The following is a 25928-nucleotide window of genomic DNA, read 5'->3' as shown; positions in this document are numbered from 1 at the left end:
CATGGGGCAGTGTCATCCCATTCAGCATTATAGCATAAAGTGGTGTAGTGGGGCATTATTCCAATAACCCCCATATTATTTTTAATAAAAAAAAAAAGCATGTGGGTGTGTCAGAGCTTTGATTGGTGGGTCTTAGTGGTCCAAGCTACCAACATAACATGTGTCAGAGCAATTCGGCGTTTTAAACATAACGCCAAAAACAATTTTTTCCAAAAGTAACGTGTTGGTTCAGTTCTGTTTGTGCATGAAGGAAAACAATATAAATCATACCTGTCACAGCAGATAGTGGAGAGGAGAATCCAGTAATGGAGTTCGACATGCTTGTCATCTTGATCTGGTTCCTCCTTAGGGTGCTGACTGATGATGGGGACTTAGAAACCGAAAAGGGTATCGGTTAGGAGAGGAGGTTTCGTGATGATGTTATGGCTAATGGGGTGTGTGAATTGTGTAACTGAGTAACCCCTAAACCTCCACATAACTCTCCTTATATAAGCACCCAGGAGGAAACCTAATTAGTTACTAAGGGTAATATGGTCCATCAACAATTACCAACTAATTAAATAATAGGTTCTAATATATTTTGATCTCTATAATGTAAATGATTAAGATGGCTATAGATTAAATATTAATACGTAATATATTTAATCTTACATTCTCCCACTTAGCCGAGTAATCATTTACTATGAGTATTAGATAAGCCTGATCAGGAGTTAACACTCATTTTAGCCTTAAACAAGTACTATAGCAGAAAAATACAGCCGTTGAATCATTATGCGACTCAGGACCCCCATTAATCATACTATAGCCTTAATTTAAAACCTAATCATCATGATCAAAATACGCGTAAGCCCTTTGTTTGATTTGTAACTTTTATTTGTCTATATGCCATTATACCGGTTGAACATATTCTAACAGACATACAAAATCAAACTTGAGGAAAATTAACTAATACTTAGTCATTCATAGTACGATATGCAATTGCGCACGACTATTAATTAATACCCGTCTATGAGCTCTCTTAATAAGACTTATGGGTAATAGCCCTTCAGTTATAGGATCCTTAAGCATATCATGAATGTATTCGATACAAAACTTAGTTTCCTCAATTCGTTCATAAACGAATAATTAATTGCGTATCGAAACTTAATGCAGCACCTCTTGAACTGTTACTGTTCAAGGAGTTATGGTAGCTGACTTTATCACACTAATTCTTCAAAACATTATACGGAGTTAATAAACTTATGAGTCTACTGATTAAATTTCCAACAACATTTAGTGACCATGTTATGTCATTATAACTTAGGTTGTTAATATCAGTGCATTATGACTCCTCCATGAAATAGGTTTTGTCTGCTGACATAAAGATATACCCGAAACTGCATTTTATAATCTTTGAATATCTCAAAGTTAGAGTAATAAACCGGTTTTAATTCTCACTTCTTCTTTAAATTGTAGTCTCTCGTTTCTTTTAAAGATATTGTAATACTCCATTAGATGCTACACATTAATCTAGACATATCTAGTGTGTTGCAATATGAGTAATATCTAAACGAGTATAGACTTAAACTTACATAAGGCTTCTAATTAATGAAGCGTAAATAAATAATCTCATTTATCCTATTATCCTCTAAAGGAGAGCAATATTGATTGTTACATATGTAAGGACCCATTTAATGTTAAACTTATGGAACGAAACTAATATCCCATTGGGTCTATCTCAGTATGTTATGATATCAATCACGTAAGAGATATCTCTGATTTTATTATATCAAAGTTTGTGTTAACAATGCTTTGACTTATGTAACATATGCTTGTCAAAAAATGTCATCTATATAGACAAGTTTATTTTAGTTGCTCCCACTCATCTTGAGGTAGGTACATTAATCCACTTGATTCTTGATGAAAATAATTACGTTAGCTTTTCATCACATTATGATGTTTGCATTAACCCATACATGGATATTATTGGCTTACAAATAAAGTGTTCTTTAACCTTCAGTTTGAAACTTTAGGTTGTTATCTAATGAACATGTAAATGTGTCAGCCATTTATTAGGGAAAATCGTTTTAATGTTCATCTAATGTAGCTTAAAACTATTATAAGCTACTAGAACAGTGATGATCCTCAAAGAAATCTTTTGTTAGATATGCAATAAAGAGTCTTTAATAACTTATCTCTTCCTGAGTACAACCTTTGACAATCAATCATGCTTTTGAGTGTCTTAACGCTTATATTAGGATTTGGTTTAGTCATGAACACTCTTAGGTAACTTAATCAAATCCCAAACGTTATAAGAACACACAAAATCAGTTTTACTAGAAAACTGTTTTATTCCATTCAAATGATTGATTTACACTAATGGCTTAATTTGAAGAGATAGGATCAGTAAACATTTCCAAAATCCATTTCAACTTCAATTAGGGAGGTTATGTAATCATCAAAGTTAGTAGGCTTTTAAACCTAGATGACCTCCTGAGTTGATTATTGGGTTCATTAGAAGTTTCAATTTTATGGATTAGCTCTTGGTTAGGTTGCTATCATTTTCATTCTAAGTTTGTAAGAGTTGGTGCAGTATAGTGTACAAGAGGTGTAATCGGAGTTAAATTCGGAGTGAATTTAATGACACTCTTCCCCCCGCCTCTTGTATTCCTTGCAAGTCATAATAAGGACTTTGACTGCTCCCACTAACCTTAGAAATCTTTAGGAACTCAACATGCTTAGGGTCAATACTTAACGACCAACAAATTCTAATAGAGAAAACAAACTAATGACATTAGTCGTTGTAGTTTCTCTTGTTGAGGATTATGTTAGTTTAGGTAAGAAATCTAAGTGCGCCCACAATTAAGCAACAATGAAACTTTTGTAAGAGTAGCATTAGATTTAAGGAGATAAGGTTTGCTTGAACAGTGTCGTGATGGAGCGATGTCTTGTACAAGAGGTGGAAATTTAAAAATTTCAATCCCCCATCTCTTGCAACTATTGCAAGTTATTATTAAGACACTTAATGCTCCCACTGATCTTTAATATCTCTAGAATGCTACAAGAGAAGTTTCAATGAGCTACGTGACGTGGGAACCTATCACATATACGTTAGACTTTATTTGATTTCTTTAATGTCCAGATATCATAAGAAACTTTAAGGACATATTTAATAGAAATCTGACTAACTACATATATGAATAGAGTTCTTCTAAGACCGTAGGCCATATGCGACAAAATTTAGATACAAGTTGATAGTCTTTCAAATGATAAATGAATTATGTCTGAATATTCCATTTGGAATAAGTTCCACGAATGTCAATGAATGACTTATGATGGACCCATACTTATTCCTTAAGCCAAGTAATATTTAGGGCTGTAACGTCATGATTTAGAATCACTGAAAATGAGATTAGATGAAAAAAAAATCATCCTCATTAACCATGTTATGATTTCTCATGAATTTTGGTTCTAATGGATGAAATTTGTAAGTCTCATTTTTCCTTTTGTCAAATTCTCATTTGCATGATGACAAAAGTTGTGAAAAAGTAAGGTATCATCTAGTTTCATCACAGTAATGTTTCTATCCAGATATTTAGAACAAATAAGATGAGAATTTAAGATAAGTGTGACTTTATGTTGACTATGCAAACCTCACAACCTTCATAACATTGCTTAATTATGATACTATATTCTGATTAATCAGAATATATAAGGTATCGAAAAGCGTTGTTGGAAAACTGTTCATTATGGTTCTTATAGTCTTAACATTTAATTTTGTCACTAACTCTCATGTTAGTTATTTGTCAAGTTCTGGTAAGGAAACGTGTGGAACTAGAGTTAACTAATCATGTGTTAGTTGGAATATTAAAATTATCAGACTTAAATATCATTAGTAAGTTACTATCTAATCAATTTATCCAACTGTTCTTTAGAATAATGGACAGTCTCGTTGCTTATGCCTAGTCTAAAGACATAATTATGCAGTGAGATTTTCCCTTGAAGAACCTTAACGTTGGGATTAGCACTTGTAATTTGTCTATGGACCTTAGAACAATCCTCTTGTAAAGTTCTTAGTGGTTGTAAGGTGAATAACATCTTATTTTCCAGTTTCAAACATTTATTTCTATGTACATATGTTGCTTATCAACACACTCGTTATACTTTGGTACTTTTGAGTGTTATAGCTGATTTATAATGCATCAAATTGTACAAATGAAAACTTGGTATGTAATGTACTGGAAAATGTACTTATTTCCATGCGTAAGCCCTTAACTTTATGGGTCATGGTATTGTACATTATAATATATTCACATATACCACTTAACCATATAATTTATAATTAGTTAAATGAAGACATGCACCTTAGGAGTTCTTGTAATTATTCCACAATTATAGATTAGTCTTAGGAAAAAATTAATCTGGAATAACTTTTAGTGATAGCAATTATATTAGAGAGTTCTTGATCATCATAAGAGACATCATATTCGATTTATCCTAATCATCATGCTCTACTTTTCTTCTGTAGTGCCTTATCAGAAGAGAGCAATAAGGTTATCGTGTCTTAAGAGATAATCAAGGATTTAATTTAAGAGCTAATTCTTATAGAAACTTTAAATAAAGCAAAACATTTTAGGCTTAGGAATTAGAGTGGATGAGATATAGATTTATAGAAGAAAATTATAGTGAGTAAAAATATGGGTACTAAGAATAAGGCAGACAAAATGATCACAAAAATTAATTGAGGATCATTAATATAAGGATCATTATGTGAAGAGGTTGTGATACGTCTATTACTAACATCAAAATAATAGACTACTTAAAGTTCTACTTAAACGAAGACAAAACAGCTTTGGCCAGAAATGTAATCATTTAAGCATATGTGCAAAGTGGTTGTAACAAATCAGCTTTGGCCAGAAATTGAGACAAACACTTTAGTTATGCACTTGTTGAGTATGCCATCTATGAATGAATTAGATCAGCTTTGGCCAGAAATTAAGACATTCATGCTTATGATGCACACACAACATAGCTTTCGTAATACTTGGATGATAAGTAGATGCATCAAGTCAGCTTTGGCCAGAAATGATCAGAAGCTCATTCAAGTAAAGCCATTTTGGTTTTGTAAAACATTATTTGATCCTCATTAATTAACTAAATAATTACAAAAACCAATCATTTAATAGCAAACCACCCGTTATGGTTGCGAGTCGCAACTACGGTCTCGACTAATGACGTTATGGTTGCGAGTCGCAACTACGGTCTCGACTAATGACGTTATGGTTGCGAGTAGCAACCTCATGGTTGCGAGTAGCAACCTCGTGGTCTCGAGTAATGACGTTATGGTTGCGAGTAGCAACCTCATGGTTGCGAGTAGCAACCTCATGGTTGCGAGTAGCAACCTCATGGTTGCGAGTGATGACGTTATGGTTGCGAGTAGCAACCTCATGGTTGCGAGTAGCAACCTCATGGTTGCGAGTAGCAACCTCGTTAACAGCTGTTAATTGTGATATCATAACCGAAAATTCGAAATCTAAGGGATTAAGAGATATTCTTTCCTGTTTTAAGCTGATCTAATTTTGTCAACATATTTCGAAAATAATAACTGTTTATCTAATAACAGTTTTGAATAAAATTAAAAGATAAAATTAGATCAAACATGGAAAAAACACCCATTAATCCTAAATCATTCCAAAACATAACAGAATACTTCGAATTTTCTCATGAACATGATGAACCCTAATCATAAAAAATAAAATTCTGGAACCCGAAACCTGAATTTTTTTAAGACTTCTAAACAGATTTCGGTTGTAAAACATGAACCCAGTTAAAATCGAATGAACATATGATTATTTTTTTTTCACGAAAACAAAGATCTCGAGTCGATACTCATGACTCGAAACCGGCTGTTAAGGTTTTAAAGGTTTCAAAATTCCGTCTTCCAAGTTTCAATCCCAGAATTATGGATACGAAAACAGAACTGACTAATCAACATATGCTCTGATACCACATGTTGGTTCAGTTATGTTTGTGCATGAAGGAAAACAATATAAATCATACCTGTCACAGCAGATAGTGGAGAGGAGAATCCAGTAATGGAGTTCGACATGCTTGTCATCTTGATCTGGTTCCTCCTTAGGGTGCTGACTGATGATGGGGACTTAGAAACCGAAAAGGGTATCGGTTAGGAGAGGAGGTTTCGTGATGATGTTATGGCTAATGGGGTGTGTGAATTGTGTAACTGAGTAACCCCTAAACCTCCACATAACTCTCCTTATATAAGCACCCAGGAGGAAACCTAATTAGTTACTAAGGGTAATATGGTCCATCAACAATTACCAACTAATTAAATAATAGGTTCTAATATATTTTGATCTCTATAATGTAAATGATTAAGATGGCTATAGATTAAATATTAATACGTAATATATTTAATCTTACATAACGCCCCAAAACGCCTAGTGTAGTGGGGGAGGGGACGTTTTGGGGCGTTACTTAAATGTAGTTATGTTAACTAGAAGAGCAATTCGGCCATATAAAATGACCGAGTTGTCCTTCTCGTTAATATAAAAAATGGATGAAGTTAACCCAATGGACTAAAATGGCAACGTTTGAAACTATTTAGACTATAATTGCAACGTTTCAAACATTTGGACTAAATTGGCAAAATAGTCAAACCACAGAGACTAAAATGGCATTTAACTCAATTTTGAATTAGATATACAGAGTGATAGGGTATGAAGAGTGAGCATTAAGCGTTATTTAGCAGTTACGCCTGTAATGAGACGTGGTAAAAAAAGCATGGAGTGAGGAGGGGTGTGAAAGTAGCGTTTTTTAAAGACATTTTACATATGAGTTATTTATGAATGTCTATACACACATAGGGTTGTTCACAAGTTGACCCAGATTAAGATTGTTATTTTACATATGAGTTATATTCGAGCAAGCTTTTACCATGATCATTACTTGGAATCTCGGTTCTGACAATTGATATATTTATGTGATAACATTTTATAAATAAGCACTATCAATGTTTAAGTATAAAAACAAATTACGCTTTCAAATGCAGAAAACAACTAATTATCCTAATATTATCCCAATATTAATTTATAAAAATTTTCTCTCTCACACAAATACTATTCCTTTTCCTTTTATTTTGATCCTTATACTTTTTTTCTTTTACTTTTTAACCCATTTCATTTTTTAGATAACACCCATAGTTTTTATCTTTTACACTTTTAACCCTATAGTTCTCATCTTTTACATATTTATCACAAACATTTTCTATTTTTAACCCCAACACTTTTCCACTTACAACTTTGGTCTTATATACTTTACATCTTTTAAAAATTTATCGTTTTATGATTCGTTCTAGATTTTGCGATTTAACATACGGCAACACACGTGTGTGGTTCAAGGTTTTCATGTCAATATTTTTACGATTTAATGGTTCCCTTGAAACTAGCGGGTCCTAAGCCGACTTAATTATTTTTTTCTAGGTTTTACTTTTTAGACTAATTTTTGCGAGTTAACACACCGTAACGTTCGTACATGATTTATCATTTTTACGTTTACTTTTTGTTCGGCTTAACGGTCCCGCTGCAAAGCGCGGGTCATAGAAACTAGTATAAGATTAAAAACAGAGTTCAAATAGTATATACCATATACACCGCAAATGTTCAACAGATTATTTGGGAAGTCGAATGCTAGATCATTTAATCATCACTAGAATAATGAATAAATAAACCAGGATACAACGTATTTAAGGGTCGGAACCGGTTATTGCTATAACCGGTTTAGTCCCGGTTCCAGTTATTTGACCAAAAAACCATACCCTGCGTGCCCGGTTCCGGATAGGGTTTGGTTCCGGTTCTTAAGAAACCGGGTATTAAAATACCCTATTTTCGGGTTTTTATACCCTATTTCTGAGTTTTTTAGTTCTATATTTTCGGATTTTTTAATACTCTATTGCGTTTTTGTTACCCTGTTTTCTCGTATTTTTGTTTATTATTATTATTATTGTTAAATGTATTGTATAATGTAAGAAAACTAAAATAAATGCACTAACATAAATTTAAAAGAAAAATAGTAGAATCATGTATCGGGTATAGCCAACTATAATCGGTTTCGGTTCAGGTTCAGATTCTTGTTCAGTTTTGGGTATTAATCGGGTATGATCGATTCCGGTTCCAGGTATTGAGATCAAAATGCATACCCTATCTATACCCTACGGGTAGGGTCGGTTCCGGTTTTGGGTATAGAATACCCGGGTATTAAAAAAACATGTTCTGGGTTTTTTTACCGGGTCCGGTTCCGAGTATGGTTTTTTTGTGCACCTCTAGAAATAACAACTAAAACCAAATTCTTGCCGCATCACGCGAGAAATCCCACTAGTTATTATCAATAAATGGCCAATGCCGAGAGAACTAGAAAATGAATTTCCAATTCCATTATTATCGAAACTCATACTTGAATCTGGCCCAAGTCCACAGTTGGAAAATGAAGCCTGATCTTCAAATTGTGTGTTGCGGGTCAAACCCGACCCGATTATGCCACTCATGTTATTGCTGCCATTTCAGAAATGAAAAAGAAGACAGAATTGAAGAAGAAGAAGAAGACAAAGGTGTTACAGACCAAACACAAATGAAGAAGTATTGCAGAACATATCCAATATTTGCAGTCTTCACCAAACATAAATGAAGACAAAAAATAAAATAAAATCAGAAACATGTAAACCCCATGATAACTGTCTGAACCTACATAACTATATTGTCACGGAGTCGGCTATCGAGGCCCCGGTTGCCCCGAAGCCACCTAATCCATTCCGCTTACGATATGGGTCACTGGATTGTGGCTGCAAATGCTTTAACTTTACATCAAATTGTTCAAGTTTGTTCTCGGTTGAACCGAAGTTTAAATACATAACATGACAAGTTCAGGGTTTGTAAAAGTTCAACTTGAATTCTTATAAGGTTTTTACGCCATGTACGATATATAAATAAACTCCAATACCAAGTCTAGTAAGATTAGCTAACATTAAGGAGGCATACTAATTCCCAAACAAACTATAGACAAAAAAGCAGTTAAGTATAAAAATGTCTAACCAACTGTTAAAGACTATATTATAAGGCTCGACGTTTCCTCCATCGCACGATTCAATCCCTCCACGGTCTCCTTCCATCGCCTTTCAAACTGTTCAATCTCTTTCCGGGCCTCACTCATTTTCGGGGCTAAATCTTCCATCTTTGATTTCGCCTTCGAATACGCCTCATCACAAGTAACTTTATCAGCTTTCGCAGCGGCAACTTTAGCCTCGAGTTTCGCCTGTTTCGCCTTTCCCTTTTGTATTTCTTCATATAGCCGCTTAACGTGAGCTGTAATCGCATCAAAATCACATTGCGCGTCTTCAAGCTCCCTATTAACTCTAACATATCTTTCTTTCGCCTCGGAAAACTCGAATGCCGCTTGTTCGTGCAACGCCTTTGTGTCAAACGCATAATGCGGTTTCTGTCTAGCTAAAGCCTCTTTGTCGCAATGTCGATGGATAACAGAACACACGGCTTTGTACACTGGCATGTAATCAATCCCAATAGAGTCAAAATATATAAACGCTTTCGACGATAACTCAATCATTTCATTAGCATTTGCAGCCTCTTTGATACCAGATATCAACACCGATGATGCACTCTTTAGCAAGTTGACAAGCTCTTCACCTGTTCTGAACCCGCCTGATCTTGACGGAGGCTTGAGTTTTGAAAAGTCCGGGTGCTGGTAAACATCCGATTGAGGATGCCCCATTTTCTTTTGTAGGGTACACGCGGTTGGATCATCAGAGGGAGACTTTCGGGGTCTCCCTCTTTTCTTCTTAGGGAAATTGGGTGGCGGTGGAAGTCGGATGTGTTCCAATTGGAGTGATGGTGTAAACTTCATAGTACTATGGTTATGAGCAGATGAATTAGGGTTTGATTGAGGCTCAAAACCAGGTGGGTGTGGGAGACCACTACTCTGTTTAACAGACCAGCCATAAGAACCTGACCCATGACATCCTCTATTCAAATATAACAATGGAACTTCTTGCTTTTCATCCATACATTTACTTAATAATAATCTCACACCCACAAAAGATAACAACAAGTATTAAATCTTTACCCTCTAAATGCTGCAAATTCTGACCTAAAAAGACACAAAAGATCAACTAAAACATCAATGTGGGAAAAAGATTGAACCTTTTGCACCTAGAAATTGCAAAAACAAAATACAGAAGAAATGCTAAGAAAGTTGGGGGAGACAAACCTGTGAGTGTGTACGAGTAGCTGTACTTTTAACGTTTTTATGATAGTCAAATTTAAAAAGATGTAAAATTGCAGATGGGACTTTTATAGGTAGTTTGGGAAACTGAAATAGGCAGGGAGCAATGAAAAGGACTTGTGGAATTTTGAAGAGTTAAATGAAATTTTAGTCCTTGTGATTTGAGTTATTTTGTCAGTTTAGTCTAAAGGTTTGAAATGTTGTTATTTTAGTCCACTATGTTAACTTCATCTATTTTTTCTGTTAACGAGAAGGGCAATTCGGCCATATAAAATGACCGAGTTACCGTTCTCGTTAACATAAAAAATGAATGAAGTTAACCCATTGGACTAAAATGGCAACGTTTGAAACTATTTGGACTAAAATGATAACGTTTCAAACGTTTGGACTAAACTGGCAAAATGACCCAAGCCACAAGGACTAAAATGGCATTTAACTCGATTTTGAATTAGAATATACGGAGTGGGAGGGTATGAAGAGCGGGCATTAAACGTTATTTAGCAGTTACGTCAATAATGGGACGTGGTAAAAAAGCATGGAGTGGGGAGGGGCGTGAAAGCAACGTTTTTTTTTAAAGATGGTTATTTTACGTATGAGTTATTTATGAATGTCTATATACATATAGGGTTGTTCACGAGTTAAACCGAGTTGACCCAGGATAAAGATTGTTATTTTACATGTGAGTTATATTCGAGGGAGCTTTTACCATGACCATTACTTGGAATCTCGGTTCTGGCAATCGAAATATTTATCTGATAACATTTTATAAATAAGCGCTATCAACGTTTCAGTATAAAAACAAATTACACTTTCAAATGCAGATACAACTAATTATCCCAATATTAATTTATAAAAATTTGTCTACTCACACAATTACTATTCCTTTTCCTTTTCTTTTGATCCTTATACTTTTTTCTTTTACTTTTTAACCCATTTTATTTTTTCGATAACACCCATAGTTTTTATCTTTTACATTTTTAACTCTATAGTACTCATCTTTTACATATTTGTCACAAATATTTTCTATTTTTAACCCCAACACTTTTCCACTTTCAACTTTGGTCTTATATACTTTACATCTTTTAAAAATTTATCGGTTTATGATTCGTTCTAGATTTTGCGATTTAACACACTGCAACACACGTGAGTGGTTCAAGGTTTTCACGTCAATATTTTTACGGTTTAATGGTTCCCTTGAAACTCGCGGGTCCTAAGCCGACTTAATTATTCTTTTCTAGGTTTTACTTTTTTATACTAATTTTTGTGAGTTAACGCACCGTAACTTACGTACATGATTTATCATTTTTACATTTACTTATTGTTCGGCTTAACGGTCCCGCTGCAAAACGCGGGTCATACAAACTAGTATAAGATTAAAAATAGAGTTCAAATAGTATATACCATTTACACCGCGAATGTTCAACAGATTATTTGGGAAGTCGAATACTGGATCATTTAATCATCACTAGAATAATGAATAAATCAACCAGGATACAACGTATTAAAATTTGGGTTTAACTTAAACGAGCCGAGTCAAGCCAGAGACAAGTTTGAACTTAGATTATTTACAAAACGAACCGGTTTCAAGCAAGCTATTTCCAAGCTTTCGAATAGGGATGAGATTTTTTTTCTCAAATACCCATACCGATTTTCGGTATTCGTTACATGTATCGGTACTCAATTTTATTGATTTCAGTATCGGTACGAATTCGTTACATGTATCGATACTCAGTTTTATTGATTTCGGTATCAGTACGAGTACAGTAAAAAATGGCACTGGTACCGAATTTTATATAGAACTTCATGAGTTTTTTTATTATGTTTTATTTCGTATTGTGGTACTTAAGGTACTCATATCGATTTTATCTATTTGGTACCCGTATGAGTACTAAAAAACACAGTGGTACCAAAGCGGGTACCTCACCGAAATGGCCGTATCATACCAATATATTTTGTACCCAGTTTTGTTTAGATTCAGTATTGGCATCTTCGACAGCGGTACAAGTACAGGTATTGTACCGATCCCAACCCTACTTCGAACGCGTTTCGAGTTATTTGAGAACATCCATGTGTGCTTCCCACTTTTAATCATAATTTTAACTTAATATCATATACCTCCTTTTACCTATTTCTAAGTATCCACGTTAAGTTTGGTATATATATATAAGGAAATGAATAGTTTGAATCTTAAATATACAAATTCCTTAACCATTCTCATAAATTATTAAGATAAGGAATGGAATGTATTATAAGGTTTTTAGAAGATGAACATCTTTTTCATGAAATGATAGATTTTAATTAAATTATAAGACCACAGTGGGGCGTGATTTTTAAAAGAAATTAAAAAATAACGCCCCAAAAAGCCCTCACTACCATTACATGGGGCGTTATTTAAAAAAAATAAAAAAAATGAAGTTTGGCGTTTTAATAATAACGCTGAGTAGAGAGAGAGTACTGCACATGCTTCTTTAACCAATCACTTTGGCACATGTGTCTGACAACTTTTGGAGAACCTCATGCAACTTTGACTAGCCAATCACATCCATCTCTTTGCTTTTAATTTTTTTTTTTGTTTAATGATTGGAAGGGGCATTATGAGACATTATTCCCACTACGTCACTTTTGCTATAATGCCCCATCACTGACTAGGACGCCACGTGTCGGATAATGCCCCATGGTGGGGGCATTATAACACATTACCACTACACATGGTCTAAGGATGAAGATAATATTTGTTAATCTTACACAGTTTTTTTTAGATAAATCGATATAAGCATTTGCACACTTGTTTTATATTCAGACTTGAAATTGACTTTTTTGAATTAATCTTGAACTAGTTTTAAGCCCTCCGCGTTGCGGGGCAGGGGACGTAAAATCATGCCAAGTAGCAATCAAACGACGACCAAAATTGAGAAAAACAACTCAAAAAAACGAATTTCTAACACTAAATGACTCACGTGAAGTAAAGCGTAGACAAAGTTGAAGTTATACCAACACGTATTAGAAAGTCGAGGGGGTAAAAACCTGAGATACCAAATGTTATCACCAAACGACTACCAAATCCAAGAAAAAAAGTAAAACAAAAACCAAATGGCTACCAAATCCAAGAAAAAAAGTAAAACAAAAACTAATAAAAAAACTAAACAAATTTAACTTTTGTGACAAATTATTAGAAATCAAAGTATTCTTACTAAAATAAAAAATTTCAAAAGTTTACTATGAAAAGATAAAAAAAAACCACAAAAGGAAAAAAATATTACTATTAATCACCATATTATGAAATATTAGATCATTAAAACAAAACCATAAAAAAAAAGAAATGAAGAACAACAAATCCTATATAAAAAAAAAATAACACACTTCTCAAAGTTTGGATCTCAGACTTCAAAGCAAGGCAAGGAAAACATGGCCAAAAATCTAAGCTTTAAAAACCTAGTGGCCAAACTCTAAAACTTTAAAAGACTAATGACGCAAACATGCTTTATGATTTGATATATATAATATCTAAGCTTTAAAAACCTGGTGGCCAAACTCTAAAACTTTAAAAGACTACTGACGCAAACATGCTTTATGATTTGATATATATATAATAACTAGGTTATAACCCCGTGTATTACACGGATTGAATAACTAAATTTTATATACTAAATAATAAAACAATATATTTTTAAAAACCTCCTTTATTGCACGGGTTGAATAAATATAATTTTATATATTAAATAATAAAAAGTTATATCTATAAGAACCATATTGTACGGGTTGAATAAATGTAATTTTATATATCAAATAGTAAAAAGTTATATTTTTAAAACCACATGTATTACATTGGTTGAATTAATGTAATATTGTTTACCAAATAATAAAAAAAGTTATATCTTTAAAACCCTCGTGTATCACACGTCTTGAATAAAGATGATTTTATATACCAAAAAATAAGAAAATTATACTTAAAAAACTAATGAGTATACTCGGTACACGATAAATATAAAAAACTAATTATATTTATCGTGTACCGAGTATACTCATTAGTTTTTTAAATATAATTTTCTTATTTTTTGGTATATAAAATCATCTTTATTCAAGACGTGTAATACACGAGGGTTTTAAAGATATAACTTTTTTTATTATTTGGTAAACAATATTACATTAATTCAACCAATGTAATACATGTGTTTTAAAAATATAACTTTTTACTATTTGATATATAAAATTACATTTATTCAACCCGTACAATATGGTTCTTATAGATATAACTTTTTATTATTTAATATATAAAATTATATTTATTCAACCCGTGCAATAAAGGAGGTTTTTAAAAATATATTGTTTTATTATTTAGTATATAAAATTTATTTATTCAACCCGTGTAATACACTGGGTTATAACCTAGTATTATTTATATCAATTTGTTTAGGGTAAAAGATAAAAAGATAAAATTTATGGATTAAAATAATATATTTTTTATTTAAATCTTATTAATAAATATTATCTATATCTATTTATTTAGGCGGGAAAAAACTATTGAGATCACCTCATAGAGCACCATGTGTACCCCATATGATTTACTTTATTATATGTATAGATTACAATTACAATTGCCTACTTTTATATCCATGTTTAACCTTCACGTGGTTTAATTTTCAACCCTGGTCTTCTAAAGCATCTCATAAGCATGTTCACCTCCCATTAATTAATTGAATCATTATGGATAAATATAATCGATTGTCGATATGGGGATAACCCATTCGATAGAGGCATATGAGGTCTTAGGTTCATACCTGAGTAATGAAAGTTATTTAAATAATTGGTGTAAACTAAGGTATGAGTAACATTTTCTGTTCAATAAAAAAGTTTATGGATAATCAATCTTCACTAACTTTGACGTCTTAATAAAGGCATACTCAAACACCGTACCATTTGCTAAACCTTGACGTCGTAGTTTTCAAGGTTTGCGGGATCGTGTTTGTATGGCCACATGAAGAATGATTGATTTTATCAATTATTAAGTTAGAATCTCTTGGTGATACAATCAAAAACGACCCTTTCATGCTAAAAAAAAAATCACAACTATAATTTCATTAAATTAATTGCAACTCAAACACCTGCATTTGAAAGTTGACAGTCAGGATTATATTATATATATATATATATATATATACTAGGCTATCACCCGGGAACATCCCGGGCCAGGAAAATTTAGTTTTCATTAATAAAAAGTACATAAACAACATTTTTAAACTCATTAGTATCTTCTTTTCCTTCCACGTGTATTCATAGTTTTCGTGTAAAGCTAATAACCTTTTAATTCTTAATGAGATCTCAGTATAAAAATGTTTCGTAAACCCATACATAATGTTATATTGTTTGTTTTTAAATTATATTATATTATGCTTTTACTTGAATTTTCAACTAATAAAATTCATAAACATATTATCAACAACGTGTTTTAGGAAATTATATGTATCTTGTTTTTTTTTCTTTTATTAAGACTCATCGATTAATGTCAAACTTAGGTAGTGTTTGGTATGCATGAATGAGAGGTGGAATGGAATGGATGATTACGAGGGAATGAAGAAAAGCGTGTTTGGTTGGTCAATGGAATGGAATCACCCATTCCAAAATGCATTCCAATCCCTCAAAATCATTCCTTCCACCCTCCATGTTTTTTTTCCATTCCATCCTCTCTTGCACCATTCATCAACAACACCACAACCCACCACCTTCGCCACAATCCATCACCACCACCACCCACCACCGACGCCATCGCCGCCACCCGCCACCACCTCACCCGACAGCCACCGCCGCCGCCGCCACCCACTCGCCACCGTTATCACCCACAACTGCGACCAACCGCTAACGACACTCGCCGCCGCCGCCCACCACCATCGTCGACGCCACCACCAACCGCCGCCGCCGCCACCAACTGCCACCTCTGCTGCCACCCACCACCAACGACCACCTTGCCACCCCCACCACTCGTCGTCGCCGCCGCACCGCCACTCGCCGCCACCACCTCCACCCATCGCCGCCGCCGACACCCACCACCGCCACCTATAACCACCCACAATCACTACCACCGACCACCACCACCACCACCACGACCACCACTCACCGTTGATTTTATTACTCCGTTTTTCTTGCCTACCGAACAATACACAATAATAACTCATTCCATTCACACATGGTAACCAAACAAGACATGGAATGGTAATGATCCATTGCATTCCCTCGTCCATTCCATTACCTCGTCCATTCCATTCCTTCGTCCATTCCATTACCCCATACCAAACAGACCCTTAGTACTCTGATCATTGTGATGAAATTCTTACATGACAAATGATAAGTTGATTAAGTTAAAATGAAAAAAAAAATATTGTTTAAAAAAGGATAGATTTATTCATATATATATATATATATATATATATATATATATATATATATATATAAGCATATAAAGATCAAACAAACACGTCAAACAAACTGAAACATTCAAAAAACCCAAGGTTTAAAACGTAAAATCATAAAAACTGCTTTGAATTCATAAAGATAGGAACTAAGTCTCTTTCTTGCTAATTTTCTCCAAAATCCTTGACGTTACTTGGAGTTGAAAAGTTGTAAAGAGGGTTAAATGTTAAAATGTACAAACTAATTTTATATTTTAGGTAAATTTTTACAAGTTTTAGAGAATAAATAGAAACTATTGAAAGATGGGGGGACTAAATGTCAAAATACATAAATGTATAACCCTAAACCTAAAAAGTAGCTGCTGCCCACTGTCTTCATCATCATCTTCTTTGTTCTTCATCTTCTTAACCTAAAACACCACCTACCGGAGGAGCCGTCCATGGTGGCCGGAGAAAAATGCAGTCACGTTACCTTCACTCTGCTATGTTTCTTTCAACTTACTCATTTCTGGCCATGAAGGAAACGTTCCCGAAACATCGAATTGTCCATCAAATTTACTACGATCATTAGAAATAGTATAAAGTCCTAATTTACTACGATGATATTGTTGGTGCACTAAAAAAACTGTGAATATAGGATCCTATTTGTAAAAAGATTAGTTTTTTTTATTTGTAGAATACCCAATGGTATAATTTCTTTATGTTTGAAATAAATAGATGCAATCTCACTTTCAAAAACAACCCCATGCCTTACCAACATGCATGATCATAACTGTCAGCAACACCCTTTGATAGCTCAAGATTCTCTCTTAAAAACACATATTGATAAGAACTATATTTCGTAATCATTTTAATATCATCTATTACATATGTAAAATATGCCTCACATTCATCTAAAAATGATAAAGATTTCCATAAATTATCAGAGATGATTGCACGAAGAGCATCTTCAGCAGCCACACAAACTTATGACAGTCTCATGGTATCAATCGAACTTATTGGTGTAGAATCTGTCCTTAGACCCCTGTGCTATGTTGCATGAATTAGTAACAAAGTAGAAATACAATTTAAAGATAGTCAAGTCCCTTTAAAGATGCATATCCTTCGAGTTGCCAAAACATTTCTCTTAGTAAACCGAGTCCCTTCTACAAACAAAACCAGCCAAAAACCATGAGGATAGTCTTGAAAGTAATGCCCCCTATGAAAAAATAACCTTGAAAGTAAAGAGGTATATACCTTAAATTTCGGTAATGGCGATGGTGTTTGGAGACGCGCGTGGTCGCTTGAATATAGGTTCACTTGAACTTTTCTTCACTAATGGGATATCTAATTCGACAACAATGTCTATAGAAAAAAAAAAACATTAACTCCCCACTTAAAAAGCACATCTATTTAAAACAAAGTGATGAAAATTAAAAAAGAAAATATGCCATTCGTACAATTGTTACCTCGGATCCTCTAAATGTTGTCTTCCTATTAGTTAAGTAAGTGAGGACGGTGGTGTAGAGAAATAATAGTTTGACATGAACTTTCTTATGAAGGTGTCCAGAGTCCAGACTGAGTATGGCTCATTACTAATTACTAATTAATAGATGAGAAATTGTGTGATGGTTAAAATAGTACTATGGAATGGAAGGAGTATATCTGGACCGCCAACTTGATAACGGTATACACAAGTTTTGGTAATTTTGTCTCATTGGTTAAGGATATTACTAAAATTTGAAAATTTATAAAAGGTTATTCTTAAACTATATATGTATCATGTGAAACGTTGTATTTTCTTTGTGATATGAAAGGAATACTGAATAAATTGATATTGTAAAACATATATCGTGTGAAAAAGTGTCCTTTTCATCTTCAAAAAAAAATGTACACCTGGATGTGTTAAAGTACTTAGAAGGTGTTAAATAATCGCAGAACCTTTTTCAAATATCAGATCAAACAGTATCAGATGCACACTAATAAAATCGAAATCTCATCCCACTGATATTTCACATTTGTTCCCCAAAAACTATAATAAATATTTCAAAACTTCTTTATTAAATCTTAATCCAACAACTCTTTAGGCGAGATTTTCCATCTTTAAATGGTATTATATAATCATAGCCGGATGATGCATGTAGATGAACAACACAAGAGTGTTTAAGTAAACGAAAACATTAAATAAGAACGGTACCTTTAGAATATTTCCCATGTATGCGGCTAACCATGAACAAATGTCCTCTGCATCACTTCTGCAGACAATTAAGGCCCAACCTACTTCTGCAAGCGTAAAGAGCTTGACGCTATATTAATAGTGGGGCGCTGCTGTGAATAATCCATAAATAATCCATAAAATTCGCTGCATAAAAACCAAAATGAAGAGAGAAACTAATCACACTCTTAATTCCAAATAATAAACTTTAAGAAGATAAACACGCCTAGTGGTGGCGTACACCATATCTTTTAATAATCAATGCATCAGCTTAATATGATAAATACTTAACAAATCATACAAAAAGCATGACATATTAAACGTCTTCACTATAAGAAGAGTTATAATTTTTTTATAAACTTAATCACGAGAGACTATCTCCATTTAAATCTTCATTTTATTGAAACTTATTGCTTTCTTAATTTTCTTCATCTTTATTTAAATCTACTATCTCCATTTTTAGGGCTGCTATTATTTCCTATCTTATGTAGGCTCAAAAACCAATAAAATAAATACAATAACTAAATCATACTAATCCTAACATATTTGAAATTCAAACAAAACAAACAAAAACTCAAATACTTCAACCGACTCATGCTACAACTTGTTTCTAAACCTTCAACATTAGTTCAACAAACACATGGTGTACACTATTTATCACTTATACATCCCAAAAAAGTTAAAATAAACTCCTAGGTACACTTGAGAACAATATGTGGATATGATACCATACATTTTAGGGATGAGCACGGTACCCGTTCGGTACCGAACCGGTACCGGTATCAAAAATACCGGTACTGAAAACGGAAAAACTTGTACCAGTATCGGATACACCGGTTCGGTACCGGATACACCAGTTCGGTACGGTGTTTTACCCATAAATGCAGGTTCGGTACCGGTACCCGGTACCAAATGCTCATCCCTAATACATTTTACCCAGAAGGCAATAAACAAAGTTAAAAATAATTACCTCAGAATATAGAAAGCCTTGTTAATTCAAACTTTACATAAGGTGGTGTTGGACTCAAATTGTTATGCATTCTGCATAACAGAAACCAACAAAGTGATATTATAAATGTAAAAATGCATCATCCTTGTTCCTTTAGTTGAGTTAAGAAAACTGCATACTTAAAAAATAAAGTAAGATATCTTATGCTAAGGCATCTGATACCTCATTTATAATATATAATATTTTTGGCTTTTGGGATCAAATTAGCTAACTTCTCTTTCTTTCAAATGATCATTTCACCTAAAACAACCAACCAAACCATACGCTACATCAAATAAGACCCAAGTGATATCAATTAATTTGGTTTTCTAAATATGACTATGATCTTTCATCACAACTGCGTAACACAAAGACTTCAGTTTCAAATAACTAAAAAGGGTTAAATATAAAATGTACCCTTTTGTGATTCCCATACCAGCATACCTTGATCTCACTCCAGTTAGACTTTCCAACATTAAAATCAACAACACTGATTCCTCATTCATCCTTGAAGGCCACCTGTCCAGCAACCAAGCCAATAACACACAGGGTATACATTTTTATAAAGAAATTAATGGAAACTGAATATATCAGCACTAATAACCATAGTTCATGACTTCATGATATATCTGCATAAATCCCAATTGCTGTGTATAATAAAATAATATATATGTTTTGAATAACAAAATAATTTTAAATAAATAATAAAAAGAGACCAGCGGGAGGATGGCCACAAAGTTCGAATTACATCTAATACACCCTTGACATAGAAACATCAAAGTACCTATAGAAACTGGCATGCACCTGGGAATGGTCTAATCTCCATATAAGCGAGTCGTGTTTAGAAGAGCATATGAAGTGGCTCATACTGTTGTTTGATCAATTGGTTTTGTAGCATCTGTTGGAACAGATATTTGTAACACCGCCACCTTATTAAGCTCCTGAATATAATCAATATCAGTCGGTGACAATGGATTCTATAAGCTCGTGAAGTGGGGCAAGCTCCTTCTTGTCGATCAAAGAATTTAACAAAGTATTTAAATATTCATAAGCTATATGTCACAATATATATAAGGAATAAAGAAGATAAACAACTTGATGGACAGCAAAACTTGCATAGATTCCAGCTCCGTTAATATCTTTTCCTTGAACATACAGTCTCCTGACAGACGGACCCATTCCTTTGGGACACACAGCAACCACACTTATGTTCTTGGGGAAATCAAGCCCAACCGATTGCAGATGACCAAGAAGAAACCCGTGTGAAAGTCCAAGTATGTTGTTTGGCTTCATGTGTGAAAAGATTTTCTCATAATTATCAGCCTGCAACAATAAAGGGCATTAGATTTAATTATACTACATGTTAAAAAGTAATATACAATGATCAAAACCAGCCCGACCGACTAACCTGAGCGGAATCTGAAATTAAAAGCAGAACCAAATCACTGCCAGAGATAGTCTCATAAATATCTCCAAGGGTTCCACTTTCTTCAGAGAAGCCAGCAGCCCGAGCCTCGTTAAATGAGCTTGAACCCTTTCGTAAACCGATCTATTTCATAAAACAATATACAAAAACAGTCAACATTTATAATCTACAACTACCATTAACATACAAAAAAGACTACAAAAAGAAGCCTTTAAAATTAAAATCTACCTTCGCTACAATATCAGATTTAGCTTCTGCAAGAGAATCCCTGAGATTTTGAGCTTGAGTAGGACCCTATTAAATTAATCCCATATATAATTTATTAACATTAACACTAATTTGTTATAAGAATATAGAAATAATTAATCAAATAAATAAATTACAAACCTGAGAACCCCATCCAGTAACATCAATCTGCTTAATACCAAAGTACAGTAGAGATCCAACTCTCATTAATAAATGATATATAGCAGACTATGTACAAAACGAACATTAAAGCTTTCATGTGCGCGCACACACATTCAAACATACAAAAACACCATAAATCTTTACAGTAACACAAGCCCTAACTTCATGCTCCATCATGCTATCACTGTACCCTAATACACAAATCAAAATGACAATTAAAAGATAAAAAACGAAAACAAATTCTATAACTGAAATCAAAATCAATCTTTAGGTAAAGAGAAAAAAGCAATAAACTTATAACCATGCAACCGGCCCCGTAATGCCGAATTAATTGGATTCGCTTCAAATAAGAAAAAAACCCTAAGTTGACACCCAATCCAGACTCCCCAAAATCAATCAAGAATAAATTCTTCAGCGAATGTAATTGACAGCAATCAGAGTAAGAAACTTCAATCCTAAAGCAAAATATCAAATTAAAAAAAAATAAAAAAGAATATAGAACCCTTTTAAGGACAAATTGAGTCGACGGTCTTGGGCGTCGGAACAGAGTGTTTGGAGACAATGGTGGGTGGACCAGTGACGCTTGTGTGTTGCTGCTGCTATGATTAGTGCCATCACCATTTTAGGGTTTGACCAGAATCGCAGATTTTTCAGTCGATGAAAATCCAAAACATATACAAAATTACAAAAGAAAAGACATAAATTAAAGAATCTAAGATGGGCTTGATGTTGTTACCGTCGATTAAGTGCTCCAATGATCAAGAACGTGATGTTTGGATGATCAGAAATCGCTTGAATACTGGATTGCAAGAGAAGATTTGAAAGAAAATGGAAGGTTATGATGTTAATTTAGGAGACGGTTAAATTAGGAAAGTTTATATCTCACGGGTCAAAAATCCGGGTTTGGTTTTGAGACGCGGGATCCGAAAATAATGTAATTGTTTCTCACATTTTCCCGCCAAAAACCACATTTGGTTGCACCACAACATGACATGTGTCCCACACTTTATTCATTTATTATATATATATATATATATATATATATATATATATTGTGTATATATATATTAATTTCTAACAGAATAGTAGACAATTTTGTCACTTAGTGATTTTTTTTTATTCATAAAGTTTTCTAACTTTTTTTACAATTTTATCACAAAAGTTATATGACTTTAGTACGTTTACGTTTAAAGTCACGTAAGTCACTTTGTGTTAGAAATTGTATTATTTTTCCTTCCCCTCAACTTTTAAAGTCGTCGACTTTGCCTTCATTTTCTAAAAAAACTCTATAAAATATCACTTTGACCCCCTTGACTTTCTAATATGTTTCATCAACGTTTTACGGCATTTGAGTTAATTGGTGTTAGGAATTCGTGTTTTTATTTTACGCCTTTTCACGATTTTAGTCGTTGTTCGGTTGCTACTTACGGCCTCCGCACCGCAACGCGGGGAGCTCAATACTAGTTATATTATATATATATATATATATATATATATATATATATATATATATATATATATATTGTTGATGAATGACAATGAATAGTAACTTTATTTTTATAATAATATATACGTTTTTATTATTTTTTATTTAATATAATAGTTTATTATTATATTTACTTTTAATAACCTATTTTTATTTTTTTTCCTTTTTTAAACTCATATATTTTATTTACCATTTTTTATAATTCTTTTCCCTTTTTTCAGAACATGTATTAATTTATCGATTAAGTTGATACTTCTTTAATAATTTACGCTTATAATATTTTTCTAAAAACTTAACTACGTAGTTGTGCTTGATTTTTTCCCTGGCATTCTGTTATAAGTTTTGTTAAAAATGAAGTTGCACTCAAAATAGAGTATTCATTTGGTGTCATAACGTTACGATGATAAACTAAACCGCTCTAATGGTTTGCCTTTCTAAACTATATGCTTTATTTTTAAAACACGTTTGTTTTACATTATCATCTGCTCGGTTTCGCCGAAGCGCGCGACGTCAAAAAGAAACTAGTTAATATTTAAGATTCAGTGGAGTCTTCGAAAGATATAGTCATGTGGACGGATAAGATTAAATGTAATTATTTATTTATTTACATTTTCTAAGCTTACTTTTTTGAAAACTTTTTATTTATTATTGAACTGGCAACCAAATTCTAGATGTTCTAAAGATTACCTATTCAAAGAAAGTTAATTACGATTGTTATTGGTTGCTTTTGACCCAATCTCTTTAAAACTAGGGGTGTAGTGTGGTGTGGTTTAGTTTGGCGTGGCCAGCCATGTGAAGTTTTTTTTTTTAAACTATTTAAAATTTCACTCAGCCAACCAAAGTCAGCCATGTCATCTAGCCCCCCATCCCACGCCAGGCTCGATCCCAGAGGCGTCTCTGAGAATTCACATACCCTGTTCAAGTTTGAAAAAATGTGCCCTTTCGTTATGCTTTGTTATTATTTAAAAAAATCAAATTAGTATTGGGTTCATTAAACCTAATTCCAAGTTGGCTAAATTCGAAACCATAAAAAATGATTTGTAAATGGGTCTATATTAGAAGTGGTATGTGTTTACTATTTAAAAAAAATAACATATACGTATCGGATATTTTTTTAAATTGCATGCCCCTCGAAATCACGGGTCTTGTGCGAAGGTCTTCCCCGCACACCATCGAAGCCTCCCATGCTCGATCCCCACGTCAAAGGGGCAACGCCATACCCAACGCCAACCCAGGGTGGAGTAAAAGATATGAGCCACCTTTCACCACTCACGACGCGTTACCCTGGCTTGGGACACTGCTAGCACGACCACCGCGTGGAGTGGTGTTTCCCATGGGGCCGATAGTCCACCTTGATAATTCTCAGGGTGTGCCAAGAACATAATACATGGTTTAATAGTATATAAGGTTGCTTATTTTGTTTATAGTATCAACGTAATTTGTATTTGATAAATTATTAATAATTAATAAAGAATATAAGAATATATCATAAATTTTATATACTAAAAAAAATATTAAAATTTCTAAACTTGTTAAAAATACTCTAATAAGTAGTTCAAGCTAATTTTGTGTATTGAAGGCCCTAAATATGTAAGAAAAAAAAAAGAAAAATACAAGAAATGGATCCCATGCTAATCATCATGTATTGAAATCCTTATCTTGATTTCAAATGTATTATGTATGCCCTAAATGTATGTAACTAGTTTTTGCCCCGCCCGCGTTGCGGGGCAATAAGCCGAATATTTCTCTCTCATAACATGTATGTCTGTACAGAGGGCAAAATCGTAATTATATTTTGAACTGGAGGCGAAATCATAATTTTAAACTGAGTGCAAAATAATAATTTTGAGCTAGGGGAAAAACATAATTTTATTTTGAACTGTGGGCAAAAACGTAATTTTGAGCTAAGGGCAGAATCGTAATTTTGAGCTAGAGGAAAAAACAACATTTTATTTTGAGCTGAGGGCAAAAACGTAATTTTAAACGGAGGGCGAAACCGTAATTTTAAACTGGGAACAAAATTAAAAGTGAGTTTTTGAACCGAGGGCAAAAGCGTAATTTTAAGCTAGGGGCAAAATTATAATTTTATTTTGAGCTGAGAGCAAAACCGTAATTTTAAACAAAGGACGAAAGAGTAATTTTAAATTGTGAATAAAATTAAATTAAAAATGGGCTGGTCCAATAGGGAAGTGCCAGGCAAGCTGCCTGGCACTATTCCCTCAAGTTGTAAATGTACTGTGGGCACAAACGCAATTTTGAGCTAGAGGAAAAAACAACATTTTATTTTGAATTGGGGGCAAAACGTAATTTTAAATGGAGGGCGAAACCGTAATTTTAAACTGGGAACAAAATTAAAAGTGAGTTTTTGAACCGAGGGCAAAAGCGTAATTTTAAGCTAGGGGCAAAATTATAATTTTATTTTAAGCTGAGGGCAAAAACGTAATTTTAAACAAAGGACGAAAGCGTAATTTTAAACTAGAAATAAAATTAAATAAGAAATGGGCTGGGTACAATAGGGAAGTGCCAGGCAAGCTGCCTGGCACTATTCCCTGAAGTTGTAAATGTAAAATTAAATTGGAAATGGGTTGGTCCAATAGGGAAGTGCCAGGCAAGCTGCCTGACACTATTCCCTGAAGTTGTAAATGTATATGTAGTAAATTGTGGTTTTTTTTTTTTAATATTGACTTGCTGTCTATTAAATTGGTTAAAACAATATACATCAAAATGGTTAAATT

General features: G+C 33.5%; 2 protein-coding genes and 1 long non-coding RNA gene across 4 annotated transcripts; all 3 read right to left on the bottom strand.

Annotated features, from left to right (window-relative positions):
- Positions 1–8920: 8920 nt before the first annotated feature.
- LOC110930492 lies at positions 8921–10374 on the bottom strand. The gene is made up of 2 exons (XM_022173804.2): positions 10273–10374; positions 8921–10152 (listed from the first exon to the last, which is right to left on the bottom strand). The coding sequence occupies exon 2, from the start codon at positions 10066–10068 to the stop codon at positions 9097–9099; it is 972 nt and encodes a 323-aa protein (XP_022029496.1). The 5' UTR covers positions 10069–10152; positions 10273–10374; the 3' UTR covers positions 8921–9096.
- Positions 10375–17555: 7181 nt separating this feature from the next.
- Positions 17556–20117, bottom strand: LOC110930493. 2 transcript variants are annotated; one of them, XR_002587867.2, is made up of 5 exons: positions 20057–20117; positions 19856–19926; positions 18868–18995; positions 17928–18035; positions 17556–17836 (listed from the first exon to the last, which is right to left on the bottom strand). It is a non-coding gene; the product is annotated as an uncharacterized LOC110930493 (long non-coding RNA). The 2 variants fall into 2 exon arrangements; XR_002587866.2 differs by having other exon boundaries at positions 18868–19032; positions 20057–20073.
- An 800-nt stretch (positions 20118–20917) lies between these two features.
- Positions 20918–24528, bottom strand: LOC110932461 (ketol-acid reductoisomerase, chloroplastic). Its single transcript, XM_035988255.1, has 6 exons — positions 24477–24528; positions 21831–21898; positions 21687–21713; positions 21528–21593; positions 21282–21422; positions 20918–21196 (listed from the first exon to the last, which is right to left on the bottom strand). The coding sequence occupies exons 1-6, from the start codon at positions 24526–24528 to the stop codon at positions 20933–20935; spliced, it is 618 nt and encodes a 205-aa protein (XP_035844148.1). The 3' UTR covers positions 20918–20932.
- Positions 24529–25928: the final 1400 nt, after the last annotated feature.

The sequence above is a fragment of the Helianthus annuus genome, chromosome 3 (assembly GCF_002127325.2).
Source record: "Helianthus annuus cultivar XRQ/B chromosome 3, HanXRQr2.0-SUNRISE, whole genome shotgun sequence".
NCBI classification, from domain to species: Eukaryota; Viridiplantae; Streptophyta; class Magnoliopsida; order Asterales; family Asteraceae; genus Helianthus; species Helianthus annuus.
This window is presented reverse-complemented; position numbering and strand designations above follow the sequence as displayed.

What these genes read in the sequence shown, in the direction of transcription:
- LOC110932461 (XM_035988255.1), bottom strand. Translation starts at nt 24,528, where the DNA reads ATGGGAAACACCACTCCACGCGGTGGTCGTGCTAGCAGTGTCCCAAGC. An exon ending in TAGCAGTGTCCCAAGCCAGG is followed by an intron (nt 21,899 to 24,476) that starts GTAACGCGTCGT and finishes TTTGTGTATTAG; the next exon opens with GGTACAGTGATAGCATGATG. An exon ending in TTACTGGATGGGGTTCTCAG is followed by an intron (nt 21,594 to 21,686) that starts GTTTGTAATTTA and finishes TTAATTTAATAG; the next exon opens with GGTCCTACTCAAGCTCAAAA.
- LOC110930492 (XM_022173804.2), bottom strand. Translation starts at nt 10,068, where the DNA reads ATGGATGAAAAGCAAGAAGTTCCATTGTTATATTTGAATAGAGGATGT.